At 42.5% G+C, this 17,304-nt stretch overlaps 1 protein-coding gene across 2 annotated transcripts in view; it reads right to left on the bottom strand.

The window, feature by feature from the left end:
• Positions 1-15,634, bottom strand: part of PRELID3A (PRELI domain containing 3A) — a 42,186-nt gene extending 26,552 nt beyond the window's left edge. Inside the window, exons 1-4 of one of the 2 annotated variants that reach the window (XM_077492420.1) lie at positions 15,354-15,634; positions 7,970-8,138; positions 5,009-5,098; positions 2,695-2,765 (exon numbers count right to left, since the gene is read on the bottom strand). In XM_077492420.1, the coding sequence (XP_077348546.1) occupies positions 2,695-2,765; positions 5,009-5,098; positions 7,970-8,138; positions 15,354-15,385 (362 nt within the window). In that variant the 5' untranslated portion in view covers positions 15,386-15,634. The remainder of the gene's footprint in view (positions 1-2,694; positions 2,766-5,008; positions 5,099-7,969; positions 8,139-15,353) is intronic. The other variant, XM_077492419.1, reaches the window with a different exon arrangement.
• Between the last annotated feature and the right edge of the window lie 1,670 nt (positions 15,635-17,304).

The following is a 17,304-nucleotide window of genomic DNA, read 5'->3' on the forward strand; positions in this document are numbered from 1 at the left end:
GCAGGAGGAAGCATTTCCTCAGTCTCCTCTTGTCTAGTGATCAGACTACAACATTTGCAACAAGTCACAAGATGAAAAGATTCAGCAAGGAAGTAATTTGTGTTGGACATTTGTTAACATAACCTAGAACTGCACAGGCACCAGGATTTACTTTACTATGTCATATTTAAGCCAGCATCTCAGTCCAAGACGTAGATGCTGACCCTAAGTAATGCCTAAACAAAGACTGCACCATCCTTCTAGAGAGAAAAGCAGAAGAAGGTACTGTTGGGGACAGTACTGTGATCTCTGTTAAGAGTAATAAATACCTGTAAGCTTACACATTGCTTAGCCTACATGTACATGCCATATATACATATATCTGCAGCAAGGTCCCAGGCTTCCTTGGATCTAATGAGAACCACCAGGGGTAGCTGACATCCTTCTGTATGTAGTGGGTTGTGAGCCATGGTGGGTGTAGAGTTGTTAAATTATTGGGTGTCAGACACTTCTTGGATGCAAAAGAAAGTTTATTTCTCTTAAACCTTTTTTTGGGGGGGAGAGAGGGTTAGGACCAGGACACCCTTAGGTAGTTACAATATTAATTGGCAGACTCCGAGACTTCAATAGGAAGACAGCCATGCAGGGAAAGGCATCCAGCAAGATGCCACATCTGCATGTGTAGTAATGTTGTCTCCTATTGCAACCGTCTTTAACAGTTCCAAACACAAGGCACAACAGTTCCTTCACTTTCACTACATCACTCCTTTTAGTTCTTCAGTACACTGAGCTCCAGGTCTCTCAGTAGACCCACTGATTCCTTAAGCGCCAACCCCGCTTCTCCGCTGGGTCCCTAGTTTGGCACTCTAGATACTTCGCAAGCTTTACCCCTGCTGGCCTGCTCGGTCCCTGGTTTGACACACAAGCCTGCTCTGCAAGCGTCACCTCCGCTGCCTGGGTCCCTGGTTTGATTCCCACTGAAGATTCACGATTTTTCACCGTCCTCGGTTGGTGAGGATACTGCTCTGGTACTTGCTTTAGTTACTCACTGGGGTCCCTGGTAATAAGGCGGATAGTCCCTTACTGGCAAGAGCTTCCCCTCTACCTCTGTTGTGGAAAATGTTATTAATGTATGTTTTCAGATGCCCCCCAGTGTCCGTTTTGCTGCAATACACTCATGTGAGGGTATTCGCACATACAGACATGGTGGAAGACCATTGAATATGGAAACCTTCCCTTGTACACGGCGGATCTGTTTGCTCTTTTAAGGTTGTTTGTTTATGCCTCACCAAGGGACTGGCCACTCCATGGCGACTGCATTTAAACTCCTAAGTAAGCAGATCGGTGTATTTGGGAACCATAGTATAACTATACAAAATTATGGCCCACTGGGCCATGGTTTGGTATGGTTCGCTTCACTGGTAGCAGTGGGAATGTGCACACGGTGGTGTTCAGAGCCATGTGCTTGCCACATGGTTTTGCACACCACCGTCTGTACACGTCACTACTGTATTTCTGTTTGAATATATACATGTGTGTCATTGGTTCTTTTGAATGAATACAAGTGTCTAATTGGCTGATTCTTAAGTCAGCAGCCTCTTTTGTTATCGATCTGTTTAGTATAAATAAAATTCAACTGACTATTTTGCTCAGGATTATACTGAGCTTAAGGTTACACCAACAACTGTTTGTGTCGCTTGGAGAGAAGGAAGGGTGCGCTTTCCCGGCATTATATAAGAGGGCTTTTTGTGCTTTTAAGTGCAAAGAAATGATATGCTTACAGGGAGAAGCTTAAAATTTTCTCCGACACCTCCGACCACGACAGATTCTCCGGCTGACAGAACCATCACTTTTGGTTGGACTGCAAGCCGCAGTCCCATCCCTGTGCTGCTCTCTTGCTTCTGGATAGGCCCTTTGACAGCCTAGCAGCCAGATGTGCCCAAGATAGGTCCCATCTTCAGCCTAGCAACCCAGGCAATACAACTCTGTCCACCCAGACAGCCGTCCAGGTGCCACAGAACACAGATCACCTGACCTCACACAAATAAATAGGCTCTCCGAACAGGCCAAGGGATTCAAGAAAACCCCTGCCCTTTGGCTGAGATACCCCATTACCCATTACCTGACCTTGTGTTGCCCTTCTCGTATCTAGTACCATCAAGTCCCCGGCTACCTAGTGGTAGAAGAGTAAAGTGTAACAGGGCTAAATCAATAGATCTCTAGCAATCAGCCAGGATAACTACTCCTGGGAAGTAAATTTGTGAGTTCCAACCCTGCCCAAACTTCAGGGTGCTACATATCTGATACTATGTTCACGCTGATATCAAGAATAAAGACACCAAATACAAGATCTGCTGTGTAGCAGTGCAATCAGACCACCATGACCACCACCATGGTATTTTGTGCTCTATTAACGTCTGCCCTCCGCTACACTTTTCTTTAGTATCATTAAGCAACCCAAAAGGAAAATAATAACATTTAAATTGAATAACTTAAGCATCTGCAGCTATCTGCTTTTTTTTTTAATAGAATAATGATGTCATTATTATTATTATTATTATTATTATTATAATGATGCCATGATGTCCAAGTCAAAAGGGGATGGTTTGGCCTGTCATTTTAAGGGGTAAATCATTGTGCTATTGTAATAAGTAGACATCCCAGTCTATTTTTTTACTTCCAAGGAACTTCTGTTCACTTTAACAAGCTACTTACTCTTCTGGATGTTCGGGATGAGGTCTGTAAACCAACCTTTCATCAACAGACACCAGATTTGTGAGTGATATCTTAAAAAAAAAAAAAAAAGAATTGTTAATCCATAAAAATAATCCATACAAATTATTTTCATATTTAATTTTTTTTTTTTGTGATTTGCTAAGAATCAGGTTCAGTCATTTACTTCTCTAGAATTTGTCTGGCTTGTGAACACCTATACATATACAGTGCCTTGAAAAAGTATTCATACCGCTTGACATTTTCCACATTTTGTCAAGTTACAACCAAAAGTGTAATTTTTTTTTTTGGGGGGGGGGGATTTTATGTGATCCACCAACACAAAGTGGCACACGTAAATGATTATAAAAACTTTTTTAACTTATAAAAAGATAATCAAATTTCAATAATCTAAGCAGCGCTCCAGTCAACATAACACATTGACATACATATACATAGTTAAACTGTATATATTCCCATATACTCCAAATAGTGCTGCTACAACATTAATATGCTTATAAAACATGTGCTGATAGATCGAAAAAGTCTGTGAGAAGGCAATAGAAGGCGAGTTTCGTGGATGTTAATATATAATAAGTGCACTCCACACCAAAATCCTCCACACGGTGCTTCCACATGTCCCCCTAAGGGGTTTAACTCACCAGAGAGACGAGTTTAATGGGCCTTACTCCAACTCTCAGATCAGCACCTCCACTTCTGGTTCACAATTCCATCATCCAGCAATAGCAGCAGTACATAAAAAGAAACAGACTCCACATCGAGTAGATCCATCTGTTTCGTTTTATTTAAAATAAAAATAGTTCTTGTCTTAGCCAGTGTAGTAAACACTTAACACTGCCAATAGTTCTTTAAAACGTGCAATGTACACAAAACACAGCTGACCCCACAGCAAACCGCACAGTCTGATGTCACATGCAGTCTACACTAGCCCCGTTCCAATTGTATGATCTGTTAAATCAGTCCGATTAACAGGCATATACCTGAGTCGGTTCTCCGTTCGTACGTGGGCTCCTCCTATTCCTCTGTTGTATTATTTGGGTCTCAGCATGTAAAACGCCACTACCAGTCGCCGCAAAGCCACTCCCTGACCGGTTTCGTCACTCAGACTTTGTCAAAGGGGCGTCAACGCCCCAAATGAAAAAAAACAGAGGAATAGGAGGAGCCCACGTACGAACGGAGAACCGACTCAGGTATATGCCTGTTAATCGGACTGATTTAACAGATCATACATTTGGAACGGGGCTAGCACTATTTGGAGTATATGGGAATATATACAGTTTAACTATGTATATTTATGTCAATGTGTTATGTTGACTGGAGCGCTGCTTAGATTATTGTAATTTTTAAATCAGTTTTTATAATCATTTACATGTTCTTACTAAGATACTGTCTTTGAAGTAGCTACTGTTTTGGGTGCAAACCAATAATTATTATATGTTGAGTGTGATCCTTGAACCTGTAGCGCTGTGGTGGAAGGAATCGAGTAGCGCAATTTCATTTTCCTTCCCTTGTGTGTGTACAAAGTGGCACATAACTGTGAAGTGGAAGTAAAATGCTAAATGTTTTTCAAATTTTTTACAAACAAATATCTGAAAAATGTGGCATGCATTTGTATTCAGCCCCCTTTATTCTGATACCCCTAACTAAAATCTAGTGCAACCAATTGCCTTCCGAAGTCACATAATTAGTAAAAAGAGTCCACCAGTGAGTAATTTAATCTTAGTATAAATACAGCTGTTTTGTGACGCCCTCAGAGGTTTGTTTGAGAACCTTAGTAAACAAACAGCATCATGAAGGCCAAGGAACACATCAGACAGATCAGGGATGAAAGTTTAAAGCAGGGTTGGGTTATAAAACAATATCCCAAGCTTTGAACATCTCACAGGGCACTGTTCAGAGTACAGCACAACTGCAAACCTACCAAGACATGGCCATCCAAATAAACTGAGAGGCTGGGCAAGGAGAGCTTTAATCCGAGAAGCAGCTAAGAGGCCCATGGTAACTCTGGAGGAGCTGCAGAGATTCACAGCTCACATGGGAGAATCTATCCACAGGTCAACTATTAGTCTTGCACTCCTCAAACTTGGCCTTTATGGAAAAGTGTCAAGAAGAAAGCCATTGTTGAAAGGAAGCCATAAGAAGCCCCTTTTACAGATTGTGAGAAGCCATGTGGGGGACACAGACAGACACCCACACCCTCTAAGGTTCAAAGATAACCTTGGCAACTATTCTCTTATACATTTCAAATATACCAGCATAGCATTTTGACCATTGGCTGTAGAAAGACTTTACTTACATTAGTTGAACATAAAACCATTTTCTTCTCTACTGGGTCCACTACGGAATGTTCCTTAATATATGTCAATGTTCTGCTGGTTCCAAGAATCTAAAGGCGATGAAAAGAAATTAACATGTTCTAAAAAAAATAAAAATAGAGAAGAATATTCTACCTACAAACCCGAGTTTTAAAGTGTTTCAAATAATTGCACAGGACAATATTTTGTGGTTTTATTGTCCTGGAATAAGAGTGAACTAAGCAGGGATGTACACTGCACATAGACACAAGAAGTGCCACCACAACACAAAAGTGAGTACACCCCTCGCATTTTTGTAAATATTTTATTATACCTTTTCATGTGAAAACACTAAAGAAATTACACTTTGCTACAATGTAAAGTAGTGAGTGTACAGCTTGTGTACAGCTTGGTGTTATCACTCACTGGTCACTGGAAGTTGAACATAAAGATGACCTAGGCTATAACAAGATTGCCAAGACCCTGAAACTGAGCTGCAGCACGATGGCAAAGACCATACAGGGGTTTACCAGGACAGTTTTGATCAGAACAGGCCTCGCCATGGTTGACCAAAGAAGTTGAATGCACTGGCTCAGCATCATATCCAGAAGTTGTCTTTGAGAAACAGACATGTGAGTGCTGACAGCATTGCTGCAGAGGTTGAAGGGGTGGTGGGTCAGCCTGTCAGTGCTCAGACCATACGCCGCACACTGTATCAAGTTGGTCTGCATGCCTGTCGTCCCAGAAGGAAGCCTCTTCTAAAGATTATGCACAAGAAAGCTTGCAAATAGTTTGCTGAAGACAAGCAGATTAAGGACATGGATTACTGGAACCGTGTCCTGTGGTCTGATGAGACCAAGATAAACCTATTTGGTTAAGATGGTGTCAAGCGTGTGTAGCAGCAACCAGGTGAGGAATATAAAGAGAAGTGTGTCTTGCCTACAGTCAACCATGGTGGTGGGAGTGTCATGGTCTGGGGCTGCATGAGTGCTGTTGGGACTAGGGAGCTACAGTTCAATGAAGGAACCATGAATGCCAACATGTACTGTGACATACTGAAGCAGAGCATGACCCCTTCCCTTCAGAGACTGGGCCACAGGGCAGTATTCCAACATAACGACCCCAAACATACCTCTGAGACAACCACTGCCTTGCTAAAGAAGCTGAGGGTAAAGGTGATGGGCTGGCCAAGCATGTCTCAAGACCTAAACCCTATTGAGCAACTGTGGGGCATCCTCAAGCAGAAGGTGAAGGAGCGCAAGGTCTCTAACCACTTGAGACCCGCGCTGTAGCCGTCATTCGGATCTCCTTTTCCGGGACGACGTCAATAGACGTAGTCCCATGCACGAGCGGCCTGCGCGCCCCCTGAGGGGCGCGCGCGGCGCGCTCTGAAATCGGCGAGTCTACGAGACTCGTCTGATCACCGATCCGTGCAAGGGGTCGATCCCGACCCCTTATCACGTGATCAGCTGTCAGCCAATGACAGCTGATCATGTGATATAACGGAGCCGGTAATCGGCTATTATTCCTCCTCGCGCTGACAGCGCGAGGAGAAAAAAAAAAGCTGATCACCGGGGGCCGTGATCGGGACATCAGTCCCGATCACGGCCAGCTCTGCCAGTGCCCACCTGCCCCCTGCCAGTGCCCACCTGCCCCCTCATAACTATAAATAATAAAAAATTAGTGCCCCCATCAGTGCCACCCAGCAGTGCCCATAGTGCCACCCAGCAGTGCCCACAGTGCCACCCAGCAGTGCCCACAGTGCCACCCAGCAGTGCCACCCAGCAGTGCCCACAGTGCCACCCAGCAGTGCCCACAATCTGCCTCAACAAAGGTGCCACATATCCGTGCCCATCAGTGTCATCTACCAGTGCCCATCAGTGCCCAGCAGTGCCACCTATCAGTGCCACCTATCAGTGCCCATCAGTCCCATCTATCAGTGGTACCTATCAGTGCCCATCCGTGCCGCCCATCCGTGCCACCCATCTGTGCCACCCATCCGTGCCATCTTATCTGTGCCCATCAGTGCCGCCTTATCTGTGCCCATCGGTGCCACCTTATCTGTGTCTATTAGTGCCGCCTTAACTATGCCTATCAGTGCCCACCAGTGCAGCCTATCAGTGCCCACCAATGCAGCCTATCAGTGCCCACCAGTGCAGCCTATCAGTGCCGCCTCATCAGCGCACTTCAATGAAGGAGAAAAATGACCTGTTTGCAAAATTTTATAGCAAACTATTAAACATGATTTTTTTTTTTGCATCTTTTTTTGTTTGTTTAGCAAAAAATAAAACTCCCAGCTGTGATTAAATACCATCAAAAGAAAGCTCTATTTGTGGGAAAAAAATGATAAAAATTTCATTTGGGTACAGTGTTGTATGCCCGCGCAATTGTCATTCAAAGTGCATCAGCGCTGAAAGCTGAAAATTGGTCTGGGACTGAGGGGGGTTTAAGTGCCCAGTAAGCAAGTGGCTAACATCCATGAGCTCCATGATGTCCTCGTGGAGGAGTGGAAGAGGACTCTCCCGTGGCAACCTGTGAAGCTCTGGTGAACTCCATGCCCAAGAGGGTTAGAGCAGTGCTGGAAAATAATGGTGGACACACAAAATATTGACACTTTGGGCCTTTCTGGACATTTTCACTTAAGGGTGTACTCACTTTTGTTGCCAGCAACTTAGACATTAATGGCTGTGTGCTGAGTTATTTTGAAGGGACAGCAAATTTACACTTTTATACAAGCTGTACACTCACATTACTTACATTGTAGAGAATTGTCATTTCTTCGGTGTGTAAAAAAGTGTAATTTCTTCAGTGTTGTCGCATGAAAAGATATAATAAAATATTTACAAAAATATGAGGGGTGTACTCACTTTTGTGGGATACTGTAAATTGCTCACCTCTGATCTACAGTACAGACAGCAGTAATAGAGTGGCAGAATTAAAAGTATGTAACACTATGTACTTACAGCCCTCACAAGACCCGGTAGCCTCCATTCTGTGCTGAGAAGGCGATGGCTGTGTAATCTTCCTTGGGGATCCAAGCTTCGATCAACCACATCCACCCCAACCACACAAGGATTCATGGGATTCGGGTATTTCCTCATGGCTGCTTTAATTACGGTGTCCCAAGGATGGCTGCAGATAAATAAGTAAATGAAAATATTTCTACATATTTTGCAATAAGTCCACTTAATGATTATACTACAGTAATAATAAGCATTAAGTTATGTATTTATTTAATGAAAATAATATGAAATCAGGTGCTGGGGTATCTTCAGTAATAATGAGGAAGGCAAGAACATAATCAAGTAGAATGTTAAAGCTGAACTTCAGGCAAATATAAAAGACACAAATGAATGCAGTTCTGTATTATTCATCATTAAATGTATTTTGCAATATAAATGGAAGCAGTTTAACTAATTGCATTTGACTTAGTATCAGACCCTTGCAATCCCCAGTACAGCAGAGCTCAAACATTCTAATAGGAGTGACAGAGAGATGAGCTCATCGGTATGCTGCTTCTTCTTTCAATGTCCAGTCACAATGTAGTAACGGGGAGTTAAAAAATGTAATTCAAACACTGGGAGCTTGGTGAGAGAGAGCAGAATGATGACTTCATTAGTGTAGGAATGCTCCTTCACTATCCAATCAGCAGGTTAAGGAAATTTCCATGCTGTAAGGCTTAACTGAAAAACGGGTATGCCTGGAGCAAATGAATCACTAAACAGAATAGCATTATAGGATTTTATGTACATGTTTTTGCACACTATAAAGCTTAGAATGGCTAATAAGGGGGCTTTGGGTTAAGCCAGTCCCCTTCTTAAAAAGGGGAGATAATGCACATAGCAGTAAAAATTACAGTATATTGAAGCTGTTGGAAAACTGCATAGGGAGAGGTTAGGGTCAATTGTACTTTAATTCTGTTTGCTAGCTGTTGGGCATTCAAACGCTTTGCTGCATCTTTGTTATTATTTGGGGGGCTTTTTTGTCTATAATTGTATTTTGTGGTTTATTCCAGGTAGTTTCAGCTGTCGCTTTTACTGTTGTCCTGTTCATAATAAACTTTTTTGCTGCAAGCCTTCACTTCAGCTACAACCAACTTACTATTGTGCTAGCTTTAGTAGAAATTTGGATCTGGCAGCCCGAAAAACAAATAATACTTCTGAATTACGTAGCTGTTGAGCCATGCAAACTGCATAAAAGAAGTTCTGATGTTAGCTCTTTTACATTCAGGGCACAGCAGCACTGAAGAGAGACTCTTCCAAGCGTGCTTATTGACTGGTAGGTAGCAGATAATAAAAGCAATAAGCCAGGAATTCATGATGTTATTGCTATTAATTCTTCAATTAACACTAGTTAAGCCTCATACACACTATCAGATTTTCTGATGATTTTTCCTTCATATTTACCAAAACCATATAATATGAGGTCAAACCTTAGGGGTTTCAATGTGTATGCAATCAGGCAGGCCCTTGCACTACATGGTTTTGGTAAATCTGAAGACAAAAATCAGCAGAAAATCTGATAGTGTGTATGGGGCTTTAGATATACAATACACAACTCATCACTAAAACTAAAGTATCAAAGCAATGTGAAAAAATACAATAACCCACCTTAATCAGTCAAAATGGTTTTATTTGATTTGACTATATTTAATGGAAAACAAATGTTCTGTTATGGGTTACAATACTTTGTATTCTGGGAATAAACACACACAAGGCGTATGAGTTAAAATATAACATAAATGAACTGTATAGCATTGAATAGGGAGATTTGTGATTTATTGTATTGAAGGTCAGTTGAAGCAATTGTTTTATATATTCCTCAGGGACTCGAGCAGCTTGACCTGAGCACCTGAGTCCAGCGCAGTCATTAGTGGAAAGCAACCTATCCTTACTTTAACTGGGCAGAGTGCGTGCTAGGAAGTCCCATAGAATAGTATGGATTACTGCACTTTCCCCTTTGCTTATACTTACTTTACACCCATACAAAAGAGTATACATGCACTTATATGCGTAAGCTCGTAAGACGCATGTTCGTAGATGCAGATTTTTGGATTCAGTGTACGGATCTGAAGGCAGCTCGTGTTCAATCACCTGTCTGAATGGTTCCATTGAAAACACTGCAGCTGTGTTCAGATCCATAATTAATATATCACCTGTATATACGTTATTTTATGGTGCGAATAAAGCCTAATGCCTTGTACACACCGTCGGAAACTCCGACGGAAAAGGTCCGATCGGATTATATTGTCGGAAAATTCGATTGTGTGTGGGCTCTATCAGACTTTTTCCGTTGGAAATTCTGAAGGAAAAAATTTGAGAGCAGGATCTCAAATTTTCCGACAAAAAAATTAGATCGGACAAAGTGCCACGCATGCGCAGATCAAATTATGAGACCAAAGCTATTGGCTACTAGCCTCAACGTAGTCCTGTCGTAACGAACATCATCACGTTCCGAACGATCGGATTTTCCGTCAACTTTGTACGACCGTGTGTATGCAACACCAGTTTAGGACAAAATCCGTCTGAAAAAATCTGATGGATTTTGTGGACGGAATGTCCGACTGTGTGTAAAAGACATTATACTGAAGGTTCAATTTGTGTGTAGCCGGTGGTGCTGTATAGCCAAGGTACTGCTCCATGCTCTCCAAAGCCACCTCCCTTTCCTTCTCTTTTGCACCCTTGTAAATTGGTGTACAAAGAATAGAACAAAAGACGTTCAGCAGGATCGTGTATTTTAATTTTTAATAGAAACCCAACCATATAACAAAAGCAATATAGCTTCATGTCACATGAACAATACGGTAACTTGATCCAGGTTATGAATAAAGAGCTCTCCCGCCAGACATCTATGAGAGGCTCATTAAGTGAAATGGACACAATTATATTGTGTATTGACTGTGCCCGTATGTCTGAACAGAATTCAGGTCTAAAAAGAAACTTAAGCAATTAGAAAGATAAGAAATGTAAGTTAAATGTAAGCAATAACCTTATTTAGAAAAAAATAAACTATTCTAGAAGTAAAAATAAAGGCATGCAATAGAGCCAGCATTAGAGTACAGGAAAAACCCAATCACTAAAATATTACAATACATTAGTTCCCCTTTTAAAGATAAAGGTGCAATTGGCCCAGTAAGCAGAAAAATATGTGCAGGTTTTAAAAAATGTAATGTAGTTGCCATACCTGTAGGCCATCACCCCCCCCCCCCCCCTTTTCCCCTGAAGCCTGACCAAAAAACTCCCATAGTTAGCAGTCCCTGTATTGCCTTGTTGCTAATGATGCTCCAAGAGTTGGATGCTCACGATAGCATCACAGAAGTGAGTGCTCTCCCTCAATCACAGTCTCTTACACATGTGGTGTGTGCTCTCTGAGCTGAGCCGCCGTGTTAGAGTATCTAGGCAGGTGCTTTGTTCTGTAAAGAGTTAATGCGTCATGTTTTAGTGGTTGAAGGTGTGTTGTGGTGTGCACGTGTCACTTCCAGGTTTTGAGAAGAGATATATGCTGAAGAAGGTTAGGCCTCGAGGTATTTTGGGAAAGTAGGAAGGTGACCATACACGTGGAGATGTAGTCACTACACCGGGAATATTTACTGTTTGGGAAACCACTACAAAAGTATGAGCCCCACAGTCACAGCACTTGAGAAAGGGGAGGATGGATAATGTCATATTTAAGGACATTACACTAGTCTGTATTCTAATGCAGTGGTCTCCAAACCATGGCTGGGGGCCAGATGCAGCCCTTTGCTTGCCTTTTTCTGGCCTTTTGGGGAACTCTAATGCAATGTATGCATGGTTGGACTTTCCGACGGAAAATGTGCGATCGGACTTTGTTGTTGGAAATTCCGAGCGTGTGTGGGCTCCATCTGGCTTTTTCCGTCGGAATTTCCGACACACAAAGTTTGAGATCTGGATCTAAAATTTTCTGACAATAAAATCCGATCATTTAAATTCCAATCATGTGTAGACAATTCTGACGCACAAAGTGGCACGCATGCTCAGAATATATTACGAGACGAAAGCTACTGGCCTCTTTATGGTCCTGTCTTACGTGTTGTACGTCACCTCGTTCTGAATGATCGGATTTTCCGACAACTTTGTGCAACCGTGTGTATGGAAGACAAGTTTGGGCCAAAATCCATCTGAAAAAATCTGATATGGCATTACTCTCACTGATATGAGACAATATTTCTACAACTGACACCAACTATAAGGCACTATTCTCACTGACACCAATGATGGGGTACTATTCCTCCCGCTGACACCAACAATGGGGTACTATTCCTCCCACTGACACCAGCAATGGGGTACTATTCCTCCCTCTGACACCAATGATGGGGAACTATTCTTCCTATTGACGCCAATGATGTGGTACTATTCCTCCCACTGACACCAAAGATGGGATACTATTCCTCCCACTGACACCAATGATGGGGAACTATTCTTTCTATTGACACCAGTCATGTGGTACAATTCCTCCCACTGACACCCACGATGGGGTACTATTCCTCCCAATGACATCAACGATGGGGTACTGTTCGTCCCGCTGACACCAACGATGGGGTACTAGTCCTCCCACTGACACCAACAATGTGGAACTATTCTTATGCTATGCATATTAGCTCATTATGCCTTTATCTTGCAGGGTGTGGTTTTTTTTTTCCCAGAAGGGTTTACAACCACTTGAACTTCCTGAGTTAAGCCATGTCACTGCATCTCCTGTTTGCCAGATTATTGTGCTCTCTCCAGCTCATCTATTGCGCCTTTGCATACCTGCAGTTGTTCTTATCTCCAGTACCACTAATTACCGACCTTTGGCTTGTTCCTCCACTATGCATCAATTTTATCCCAACCTGCAACCACTTGTTACCGAACTTTGGCTTGTTTACTGACGACGCTAGATGCTTGATCCCTATCTGCTATACCTGCTACTGTTCCCTAGCTTGCTCACCTTCTGGTGGGGCAATCCTGAGGACCACAACCAAGTACTAACACACAGCAAATCCCACCTCTACCATCAAGAGCTCTGGTAAATACCAGTTAGTGCTTAGTCCGCACACCTGGGGTGAGCCCACATCATCCACCAAGGTGACCTACTTGTATACCTATCCTGCTGGTCAATGGGAGCCTCTATACCACTATAGCTACTGGTCTTCAAGCCTGACCCCTGACCATGACACCAGGTTTGCTACACTGTTGGATACACTGGGATTCTTCTTCACCAAGTGGGAGTTTCTAAGGGATGTTCTGCCTAGTTTAGCCTAACAGGGTGCTTCCCATTACTCAGCAGTGATGTTACTGGAATCCACTTCAGACACATGAAGCAGCCAGAGGCTCGGTTCAACGCAATTTTAGGATAACAGTTGGGATGAAGTATTTAACATCGCCTGGCCCTCCATGATTGCATCTCTCTTTCAAGTTTAAGCAGTTTCTTTAAATGTGGAAATGTACCCCCATGCCTAGCTTCAGGGGGAAATGGAAAGAGCAAATCCCAGTCGTCAGATACTGCTCTCTCCCATGGCTCCCCCCCCCCCCCCCCCATAGACAGCAACCATAATCTGCCAAGCTCCACCCCAGACATTCAAGAGATCCTGCCAGAAAGGAAATTAAATCCTCCTCCTTCCTGGAAGGACTTGCATAAAAGGATATACATTAATATACAGTATTCATTATTTTAGGCTCCGTGCACATTAGCGTTTAAGCTCCTAGAAGCTGTTGTTAAGATTTTTTTGTCTGCTCCTAGAAGCTAAATTTTTTGAGCTTCAGCATCTTAGAGCAGATAAAAACAGTTTCTTATAGCATTTTTCTAGCAGGAAAAACCTGCTAAAATGCTACTAACTAGATAAGCTCTAATGAGCAGGGCCCTCTGATTCCTCCCGTATTGAATTGTATTGTAACTGTACTATCTGCCCTCATGTTGTAAAGCACTACACAAACTGTTGACTCTATATAAATCCTGTATAATATCATATTTTTTTTTTCTTCTGCAAAAAATGCTAATATTCCTAAATGCTCCTAAAGCTTCTAAAAGCTACTAAAATGCTACCATAAGCTGGGAAAAAATGCTATCATCAGCATTTTTTTCTAGCTTTTTTTGCGCTTATGAAAAACGCTAGTGTGCATGGAGTGTCACTAAACAAAATCCTTATTCTCAAAAAATAATCCATACATATAACTACTTAATGGCCCTCTAATCTATTTTTCTTCAAATTGTTTTGTACTGTGTTATTTTTCTTCATCCTTGTAATGTCCTCCGTGAGCTCCTGAACCCACTCCTTTTTTTTTCTCTCACTTCCATTTGTTTGGACTTTGGAGCAAGCAGTGCACATTAGTTATTATCATGTGCACTGCTCTATGAAAATTCCATAGACCTCTGGTACCCAACCTGCCACCAGGGGCCACATTTGGCCCTTTGGCCCTTTCTGTGTGGCCCTTGGTTCCCCTGCTAATCTGTTTCCCTATAGCCCTGAGTTCTAGAAGTCTCATGAAATGTGTGTCCAGTAGTTACTGCCCCCTGAAGCATGTCCACAGTCTCTAACCTTCTCTTGTATCATGTCCACAGTCTTATGACTATCTCCTTTATTATGTCCACCTTCTCTGACCATCTCCTGTATTATGTCCACTTTTTCTGACCATCTCTTGTATCATGCCCATAGTTTTTGACTATCCGTTGTGTGTCTGGGATCTCTGAATATTCACAGAATTTTATGTATGGCCCTTTGGTGATGTTGGGAGCCACACTTGAGGCCCTACATATTGAAAAAGTTGACTGCCATAAACCATAGTCCTTGGTCCATCTCAGGAGTGAACAAAGGAGGGTGACTACGTTTTCACATACTGTGGGACCATGGAGAACAAAGGTAGCCACCCTCTAACAGGAAATCAGATCACAGCAGCAAAAAAAAAAGGGAGACTGAGAGCAATAGAATGTACTTTTTGGAGAATACGTACTTGAATAGAATTTTTTAAAGTGCAATGTGCCTTACTTTTTCTGGCCATATTACCCACAATGGCCCGATTTTATCTGGTGACAATGTCCAGGACTTTGCAGGCTATTCCAATATAGCACATAATATACCTTTAAGAAATGTATAGTTCCAATGAATTTTTCTTCTTCCAATGTAAAAAATAATGGAAATTCACTGGATGGAATAATAATGAAGAGCCCAGAATTGAGCCTTTTCTAATTGAAATTCAAAGCAATTGTGACCCTCCAAGAACTTGCTCAGTGAGTGGCTATTGTGCATCTCTGTATAGAATGGCTGACAGTGACAGTACAATAGCATGTGACAGGTGCATATATCTCTCCTGCTGACAATAGAGTTACAGGGAAATGAAGATGTACACTTACCTAAACACATGCTCTGAGCTCCAGATCTTCATGTCTTTGTAGTAGAGCTGGGAGTCTATTGTGAAGGAAAGAGTGATGTCAGCACACTGGGGATGCACTCATTAGTAGATCTAGGGCTTTCGGTGGGCACAGTGGGGTATGCGTGGTCATATCTGCATGAACGTGCGACCGGTTTAGTGTCCTGCGCTCCAGGGTAACCAGTGGGAGTGTATGGATGCAGCAAAGGAGAATCCTTGGCTCTGCTGATCCCTGGGTACCGGTGCTGCATGAAACAAAGCACCCCGGCATACCTTTAGACATGCTGCTCTGTGCTGCCCACTGGGTGGTACAGACTGCTGCTAGGAAAGCTGCCTTGGTTGCTTAGTTAAACCAAATCAGCAAAGGCTCCAGGGGATGTCATAGAGATGCTACCTATCACTGGGCAAGAAGATGAATGCCATATTTCATAGGAAGTTCTCTTAGCTATCATATACTATGCACATCAGTTATGATCACCAGTGATCAGTTATGACACCAGCCATTCGATGGCTTGACTATTTGACAACACAAGGCACTGTGACAATTCTCAGTCAGTTTTGCTATCCGTGTCCCGTTGGGGGGGATTTCTCTTCACTTCCTGTCCCAAAGCCACAACAGGAAGTGAAAGGAATTCCCTACAAAGTGGGGTTGTCAGCAGAACTTCTGGTGGCAGCTCAACATCAGGATTTTCTTTCACTCTCATTCTTGGCAATAACGGTCACCAGGGAAAATTGAGGCGCATCTCTCTAATGGGGACACAGACAGCAATAAAAACCTGACAAGTGTTCTAAATGTCTGGGAGACTGTTGTCACAGTTGTCAATGAAACAGAAAGTGATGTGACAATTAGACCCCTTTCACACCAGGGCGTTTTGCAGGCGCTATAGCGTTAGAAATAGCGCCTGCAAAACGCCCTAAAGAAGCTGCACTATTGTCTGTAGTGTGAAAGCCCTCGGGCTTTCACACTACAGCGGTGCGCTGGCAGGACGTCCGAAAAAAGTCCTGCCAGCAGCTTCTTTGGAGCGGTGAAGGAGCGGTGTGTTTACCGCTCCTCCACCGCTGCTCCCCATTGAAATCAATGGGGCAGCGCTGTAATCCCGCCGGCAAAACACCGCTATTGTGGTGTATTGCCGGCGGTTTTAACCCTTTCGTGGCCGCTAGCGGGGGGTAAAAGCACCCCGCTAGCGGCCGAAATGCGCGGCAAATCCGGCGGTAAAACACCACTAAAAATAGCGGCGTTTTACCACGACGCTATCAGTGGTGTGGTGTGAAAGGGGTCTAAAAATGTAGCAGTATAGGAATAGAGGGCACATTTTCCACTGAGGACTCTTTTCCTGGTTACAACCATTTAATGAGAATTAATTTCAGGTTTGTGATATTTCCTTTCACATCCTCTTATGTCTCTGAGACATGAAGTGAAATCTCCCAAATGGAACACACACAGAAAAAAGCCATCCCCTATTCCCTAGCAAAAAATATATATATATACTGTATATCCGCGTACCAGTTCTTAGATGTGGTGGCTGCATTCGTTTTCCTTTTTTAGGCTTTTTTTTTTTTTTTTTTGCTTTATTTTCACCTGGTGATCCAACCAGCAATTTTGACATTTTTCAATTTACTTTAACAGACACAGCTGTCCTAGAAAAGTGTCGGTTATAGGATTGAGACAAACATTTACCACTGAGAAAAGTGCTTACAATGGTCAGCTTTTATTCTTTTATGTAAAATCTTTATCCCAAAAAAAGTTGTGTCTAAGTTGGTCATCCATCAAGAAAACCCCAAATCCAACCTAAAAAAGAACTCCACAAATTGTTTCTAAATATTGGGACTTTAAAAAACGAAATATAATATATAAACCGTACACATACATTTTTACCACATAATAATTTTAATTTAGTGACAATTACAAATTGTTATACCAGTAAGGTAAGGTG

This window comes from Lithobates pipiens, unplaced genomic scaffold (genome assembly GCF_037356315.1).
Source record: "Lithobates pipiens isolate NorthernLeopardFrog02 unplaced genomic scaffold, aLitPip1_a1.2 Scaffold_19, whole genome shotgun sequence".
In the NCBI taxonomy this organism is placed as follows: Eukaryota; Metazoa; Chordata; class Amphibia; order Anura; family Ranidae; genus Lithobates; species Lithobates pipiens.